The sequence below is a fragment of the Ochotona curzoniae genome, unplaced genomic scaffold (assembly GCF_017591425.1).
Source record: "Ochotona curzoniae isolate NIBS_2020 unplaced genomic scaffold, NIBS_Ocur_1.0 scaffold_3223, whole genome shotgun sequence".
Classification (NCBI taxonomy): Eukaryota; Metazoa; Chordata; class Mammalia; order Lagomorpha; family Ochotonidae; genus Ochotona; species Ochotona curzoniae.
In genome coordinates, this window is record NW_024467108.1 from 7,134,625 (window position 1) to 7,142,719 (window position 8,095).

General features: G+C 47.8%; 1 protein-coding gene across 1 annotated transcript; it reads left to right on the forward strand.

Annotated features, from left to right (window-relative positions):
* The first annotated feature begins 3,944 nt into the window (after positions 1-3,944).
* LOC121145465 (thyroid hormone responsive) lies at positions 3,945-7,040 on the forward strand. The gene is made up of 2 exons (XM_040964319.1): positions 3,945-4,433; positions 6,289-7,040. Exon 1 carries the CDS (start codon positions 3,962-3,964, stop codon positions 4,412-4,414), a length of 453 nt encoding a protein of 150 aa, XP_040820253.1. The 5' UTR covers positions 3,945-3,961; the 3' UTR covers positions 4,415-4,433; positions 6,289-7,040.
* Positions 7,041-8,095: the final 1,055 nt, after the last annotated feature.

Below are 8,095 nucleotides of genomic sequence, written 5' to 3' on the forward strand. Positions count from 1 at the left end.
GGTGGGGCCTGAGAATCTGCATGCTCCTGGGTGCTCCCCTGTTGCTGAGAAGCAGGGCTTGTTTCTTTGTTTTCTTCCTAGGGCATGGCACAATGTGACACAATCTTGTTTGTCAGTGTGTGAGTTTGCTTTGGCTTTCTCCCCGCTGGACACACACTTGCCCTCACCCACTTGTGTTCCCAGGCCCAGCACGGGGCTGCCACGTGATAAGCTCCCAAAACATGAGTTCCTCCAAGTAATAAGTTTGGGCTTAAGAGCAGGGGCTGAGTGATGAGCTGGATCTCAAGATGGAAGGCTCCTGACCCATGACCCCAAATGTTCCCCGAGCAGGTCGGGCCTGGAGTAAGGGTGTGAAGACAAGCAGCCTCAGGCCCATCAGATGATGTATGTGTATCAAAATCTTTTTTTTTTTTTCAACTGTAAAGCTTGTCCCAGTTTTGGCCTGAGTCCATTCTGTAGCTGCCTGGCTCGTGCCCAGCCAGGGTGACTTGGTGTCTGGCAGTTTCAGCCACTGTTTGATTGTCTTCCTCTGGCACCACAGGTATATGTTGTTCCTGGCCTGGTCCTGGAGGGCCTTGACCCTGCTGTCTCTGGGGCCAGTTCAGTTTCTCCAGCTGGGGCCATTCAAGGATTCGGAGGTCGAGGGTCATTCGCATTTTAAAAAGCACCTCCCGCAGCCTCAGTTTCCCCACAGGAGAGCAGGAAGGCACACTGGGAAACTGAATGAAGTTTGGTATCTGGTCTTGCCCCTTTGCTGGGATTTTCCCTGCACTAACTCAGCTCGACCGGTAGCCCCTCCGCCCTGGGATGTGGCTAGACAACGAACTCCACTGTCCCACTGTCCCCATGAAAGCAGCCTGCATTCTCCCTCTGCCCTTCCCCCACAGTGCCTCCAGAAGGCGCCGGACTCCTCTTTCCCCTGAGGCCCACTGTCTTGTATAACAGCTGGTAGGAGCATTTTCTCCTCTGCCTTCTGCCTGTCAGGGACCTCAGGGCAGTCTGGATTTGCAGATGGCTGCCTGGCTGAGCCTGCTCAGATGGACTTCAGGCCTCCTCCTGCCTTCTGCATTCACCCCACTCATTCATTCATTTTCCCTTGTTCTCCCATTCACTTCTTCAGCCCCTCTTATTTCTTCTGGCTTCCTACAGCATTCAGATACAGCTGGAGGCAGAGCCAACGGAGGCACGAGGGTGGCTGTGAACTCACGAGTCCCCCAATGTCTGACCTGGAGAGGCCTTAACAGAGGTCAGCCCTTTTGGTTTTCCAGATGAGGCAAACGAGGCCTGGGGAGGTCCAAGGCCACCTGAGGCCACTGGGCAAAAGAGGCTGGAGGCAACTGCTCCCGGGCCCTCCTGGTGTGCCCTCTGCGCCACTGCCAGCTCACTCAGTCCTGTGCGCAAGAACAGCATGTTTGTTAATTCTGAGTCACTAACCCTGGAGCTGGATGGCAAACACAAACTAAGGCATAGAGTAATGCCCTTGGGGCCCGGATGTGGTGTCCGGAGTTACCCAATCCAGGCGGCCACTAGGGTCTTCCAGCAGAAATCTCTGGTCTCTTTTCTCCTTCCTTCCTTCCTGCCTTCCTTCCTTCCTTCCTTCCTTCCTCCCTTCCTTTCTTCTTCCCTTCCTCCCTTCTCTTTCTTTATTCCTTCCTTTCTTCTTTCTTTTTCTTTATTCTTTTTCTCACTTTCTTTTTCTAATTTATTTCCTTTCTTCTTTCCTTTTTCTTTCTTCCTTTCTGCCCTCCCCACTCCCACCCTGTTTCATTATCGCACTGGGCCCCACAGCATCAAGTCTTGTGCTGTACGTAATGCTCAGTGATCTTGAACGTTGGGGAAAAGGGGCTCCTGCTCAACTTCCTTTGCTTTTTAAAATATTATTTATTTATTTCAAAGTCAGAGTTACAAAATGAGATGGAGAGACAGAGATCTCCCACACTCCAATCCACTTCCCAAATAGCTGCAACAGCTGGACTTGGGCCAGGCTGAAGCCAGAAATCAGGAGCTTCTTCTGGGTCTCGCATGGGGATGCAGGGATCCAAGCACTCGGCCCATCCTCTGCTACTTTTTCAGACGCATTAGCAGGGAGTGGAATTGAAAGCAGGGCAGCCAGGACTCAAACTAGCACCCACATGGAATGCAGGCATTGCAGGCTGCAACCCTACTGGCTGCACCACAACACTGATCCCACTCTCAGCTTCTTGAGGAGCAAACATTTGAAGAACTTTTTCACTCACAAAAGTCAAAACCAAAAAATACTACAGGGTTGGAAGTGAAATAATCAAATGTTTACTTAAGTTATATTAACACATTTAACTCAATGTGTTAATTTAGAAAAATTGAAGTTTGCTACTCACAGTTGAAGAAACAATTTTATGCAAAATTCTTCACTCTGCTGATTGAGGTAATATTGGGTTATGCTTTTTGTGTATGGTAAAGTAGTGGCTAAATCCTCGCCTTGCACACACCAGGATCCCATATGAGCACCTGTTTATATCTGGGCTGTTCTACTTCCCATCCAGCTCCCTGCCTGTGGCCTGGGATAGCAGTAGAGGACAGCCCAAGGCCTTGGGACCTTGTACCTGCATGGGAGACCCAGAAGAAGCTCCTGGCTTCAGATTGGCTCAGCTCCAGCCATCGCAGCAACTTGGGGAGTGAACCAGTGGATGGAGGATTTTTCTCTGTCTCTCTCTACATATCTGCCTTTCCAATAAAAATAAAATAAATCTTTAAAAAAAAGTAGTGGTAGTGAATCAGCACCCCTTGTGATGAAGACTGTCTCAAGAGCATGGCGTAAGCACTTCTGAGCTCCTTGTTCCACTTCAGTGCTCTTTGCCCTATGCCACACTGGCGACTCTCCTCCCTTGCTCATTCTATACCTGAGGCACCCTAGATGGAAGAATTGAGCTGTGTATTAAGAGACTATGCGTAGGGCCTGGCATGGTAGCCTTAGTGACTAAAGTCTTCATCTTGCACATGTTGGGATCCTATATGGGTGCTAGTTCCAATCCTGGCAGCCCCGCTTCCCATCCAGCTCCCTGCTTGTGGCTTGGAAGAGCAGTCAAGGACAGCTTGAGGCTTTGGGACCCTGAACTTGCTTGGGAGACCCAGAAGAGGCTCCTGGTTCCTGGCTTCGGAACAGCTCAGCTTTTGCCAAAGCGTCCACTTGGGGAGTGAACCAGAGATGGAAGATCTTCCTCTCTGTCTCTTCTCCTCTCTGTATATCTGACTTGCCATTAGAAATAAACAAAATCTTTTTTAAAAGAGGCTATGCCTAGAGGCTGGTATTGTAGTGCAGTGTATCAAGTCACCACCTGACACTTGTATTGCATATGAGTGCCAGTTGAACCCTAGCTGCTCCACTTCCAATCCAGCTCCCTACTAACATGCCTGGGAAAAGCAGTGGAACATGAAGTGCTTGGGACCCTGCCACACACACATGGGAGACCACTTGGCATTTTAGGTTTCTGTCTTTAGCCTGGTTCAGCCCTGGCCATTGGGGAATGACACAGTGAATGAAAGATTTCTCTTTCTCCCCCATACTCTCTAACCTCTCCTTTCAAATAAATTTTTAAAAATAAATAAAAAAGACTACCCCAAGCAGGCAGCAAAGAGGCAGCTTAGTCTTAAATGACCTTATTGCCTTCAGGTCAATGGCCCAATTGTTGAAGTTTGGAAAAGCTTCCCTCTAACTGGCTCCACCAGCTGCTGAAGGAAGAGCTAGGCTCTCACTCAGGCTGTCATGTAGAACCGAAATGACAAGCAAAGGCTGCCAGGTCTGTCCCTGGGCAGACAATCACCTGATATAGACGCTGGGGCCCAAGCTCTGGGATTGGCTCAAAACAGAGCTGCGTTGACCCAACAACTGGGCCTTGGCATCCTATCAATTTGTCGTCAGCTCCAGAGCCTAGAAATAGTGCTGGGGCAGTCTCTTGATCTCAGCCTGTCAGAGGGAGCAGCCATGCAGGTGCTCACAAAGCGCTACCCCAAGAACTGCCTGTTGACTGTCATGGACCGCTACTCGGCTGTGGTGCACAACATGGAACAAGTGGTGATGATCCCCAGCCTTCTGCGTGACGTACAGCTGAATGGGCCTGGGGGCCGAGCACAGACGGGGGCCCCTGATCTCTACACCTACTTCACCATGCTCAAGGCCATCTGTGTGGATGTGGACCATGGGTTGCTGCCCCGGGAGGAGTGGCAGGCCAAGGTGGCAGGTGGCGAAGTGGAAGAGGCTGAGAATGAAGCTGCTGAGACGGAGGAGGCTGAGGAGGAGAGGATCTCAGGGGAGCTGGACCTGGAAGCCCAGTTCCATCTGCACTTCTCCAGCCTCCATCACATCCTCACCCATCTCACTTTGAAAGCACAGGAGGTGACGAGGAAATACCAGGAAATGACGGGACAGGTCCTGTAGGCCTTGGACTCTAGGGAAGGTAACGGTGACCATGCTAGTGGGTGTCTGAGTCCACCAAGGGACATTACAGGGGAGGAGAGGGAATGTTGGTCCATCTCAGTGCATGATGGGCAGCTTGGCTTTCAGTGACCCTCGTGTTTTGGGATTACTACCTGGGAGGGCCCACGACTGAGCCTACCTTTCTATCTTCTGACCCAGAGGTGGTAATAGAAGTAAACTATTACAGACAAAAAGTGGCCTGTGGATGTGCAAAAAACATGTTTGTGCACATGTGCATTTATTAATGACTATGTGTATGTTTGTTGAATAAATGTGTTCTCCCGACTTCATTATGAATCTGATCAAAGGAATGGAACCTCTGCGGAGCTGAGCCAGACTGTAACTGTCTTACATCAGGGCACATGCCCCTTCTACGCCTAGAAGCTTTCATTTGAGAGCAGAGTACCAGCACCGCCACTAAGTACTTGCAATTTAATCTTTACCTAATAATCCCACAAAGATTTTTTTTTTTTTTAAACAAATGAAGACTTACCCAAGGCATGTGTATCTTCTTAGGTGCACTATTTGAATTGTGAGTGGTTGTTCTTTTCAACATTTTTTTCAAGAAATAGAACACTGGAAAGTATATAAACCTAGCACACGGAGGTCTTTAGGTGAGGCTGCCTGGTGCCCCTGGCAGGCCATGCTAAGCTGCAGTCAATCAGTGGGAAGGCCAAGGGAGCATGGGACTCTAATCTGGCCCAGGTACATCCAAGTGTGCATGCTTGCCTACTGAGAAGCCCTGTTGTGTGTGCACATGTGTGTTAGAGTCTGCTCCTCTATGTCCATGCACAGAGAGGTGTGGAAGGGCAGCAAGCTAGAACAGCAAGGGGCTGTGGGAAGCAGACCTAGCTCTGTCACGCGTGGACAGATTGTGAGAAACTAGGCTACGGCAGCTGCCAGTTTTGACCCTGTGCTAATGACCAATTGTGTTCTTCAAGAATAAGTTACACCCACATGCACTGGCATCTCAACCACCTGATGTAGGTATGAAGGGTAAGGTTAGCCTTCTTGGCTCATAGTAAGGAAGTGAAAGCCAGAGAGGTGAAATGACTCACCAGAAGACACACAGTAAGATGAAACAATACTAGTCCTGATTTTGTCACACTTATCTCTACCCCAGTGTTTCCATCGTAATGTGTCTGTGGCTCCTAGACACAAAGCTGACAGAGTTCTGCTCCGGATTCATTCTCAGCCATTTTCCCTTTAACATCAAACCTTAGTGGCCATCTGCCAGCCTGCTCTCCTTTCCCCTTGAGGCTTCCTGGGGTGCCTTCCAGAGGCTCTTCCTGAGTTCGGCTGTGCATGAGGACTTGGAGGGGGCACTTTTCTTGTGTGGGTTTCAGTTTCTTCATTAAATATTAACAATAGCAGTAAACGAAACAATTGTCACAGGAATCATCTTGTGTCCCACCCTTTTCTGCTGTCCTAGCTGACATTTTATTTGCCCAGAGCCTTGAGATTCTGCAGCTTCGGCTGGGGGTGGGATTTGGGGATGACACTGCCTGACTAACCAGCTTGCAGAGTGCAGTAACTCCCCCTCAAAAAGCCCCAGCACGCCCTAACTAGACCATTTCTCTTGGGGGTTGCATTACTGAAACGGCTGGGTTCTTGCTCTGACCCTGCCCTTGACCTCTATTAGGACTTCAGAAAACTTATTCCCTGCAGCTCAGCTTCCTTTAGCAAAATGTAAGGAAACAGATTAGTTATTCCAACTTGAATTACCTAGGATTTTCCTTATAGGGCTGAACCACTGCGTGTTCTAGAAAAAAAAAATTTTTTTTAAACTTTCTTCTTTATTTGATAGGCATGGGAGGACACCCTGGTTGTTGGACTTCATCTATGCAATAGAAGACGGACTCTACGAAGGACATGCAGCTGTTTGCTAGCTCTGACAACGAGATCAGAAAAGCCTAGGCCTGCAGCAGGAAGTGAAGTCAAGCAACTTTGGTCTCTGATCTGCTTCCCTACCTGCCTCTGCACACTAATTTGCAGACTCTAGTCACTGGCTCACCTTTAGGATGTTGCTATTCATAACTCCCTTGCTCCTCTTATGGGCTTGGGATGGTACAGTAGTCAGCTTTCATCACTTTCTATAAAAATACCTGATAGGAGCGTCTTCAGAAGGAAGGTTTGTGGTTTGGAGAATCACAGGCCAAGATGGATGGGAGAATCACAGGCCAAGTGGTTCAACATCTGGAGCAGCCAGAGCTTGGTGGAGGGATATTACACGGCTAACCAGGAAGAAGGAACAAGGAGACTCATCTGTTCTCTGTGGTCTCATAATGCCATCACAGTTGAATTCCTGGGCACCACCTCATTGGCTTTATAAAATCCAATCATTTCCCTAAGGCCCCAGCTTCAGACACAACTGGATGAAACCTCCGACCTTACCAACAAACTGTTTATCTATTACCTAAAGCTTTGGAGCTTCTTAGGTTTGGGGAGTTACGTGCTGTTCAAACCTTACAGGTGGCTCATGTGGGACAAGTTACCTATCTTCTGATATGGTCAAGAACATAGGTGTTAGTTTGTGACCAAAACTCACATCCCTCTTCTTGGCAATCATTCACTGTGGAACCTTGGGCAAAAAGTAAAACCCTCAGAGCCTAAATTCCCTCATTTGTAGAATGAGGATATTATCTACCTCATATTGTTACAGATATTAAAGATGATGAGAAGCACCTGGCGTGTGAGAGCTAACAGGCTGAGTTTTCTCCCTACTCATTCATGTATTTGTTCCAGCCCTTGTTTTTGCTCTTCAGAACTAACAGGGAGTAGAGTCCCTTGGAATGAGTGTTTCACCCTATTGTATCTGCTGACCACAGATGAGAAGCACAGGTGAATTTGAAGCCTATTTATTGCAGAACCAATAAAAAAAATTTGCTTGTATTTGTATATCTCTTTATTTCTAAAGCACTTATCTCTAACACGATTTCACGTTTTATAAGCAGTTATCAAGAGAACAGATTGGGGAAGGTGGGTGGCATAGTGGGGCATGGGACATGCATATTCTCCCATCCAAGTTCCTGGTTAGCATCCTGGCCACTGTTTTTAGTCCAGCTTTGTGATATTGCACCTGGGAAGGCAGCAGATAAACCAAGTATCTGGGCCCCCATCACCCACGTGAGAGACCAGGATGGAGTTCTTGGTTCCTGGCTTTATCCTAGCCCAGTTCAGCTGTTGCAGCCATCTGGGGTGTGAACCAATGGGTAGATCTCAAACTCTCTCCCCATCATTTATCTTTTAACTAATTAAATAAACCTTCAAAAATAGAGTACATTTTATTTCCCCCAGAAACAATCTGCTTATGGTTCACAATGTCAACCAACCTCAAATTCTGTATAGACAAACAATTTCATTAACCTCCAAAAATGGATTCCACTTTAAAATCAATTTGAAAACAAAAATTTGGGGGGCAAGCATCTGGATTTGATGAAAACCATAGGGAACAAACTCATTCTGGTCTGGCATGGTCTTTCCCGTTCATACAAGTTCCACTATAAACTATGACAGCTACCAAGTCCATCTGCTTGCTCTAACAGCAAAGACCTTTATATCAGAGTTTTGCTCTGACTTAAGTTGTCCTCTTCCCATCACCCTCTATAGAGTTGCAGAGAGCTCAGAAATAAAAATTGGACC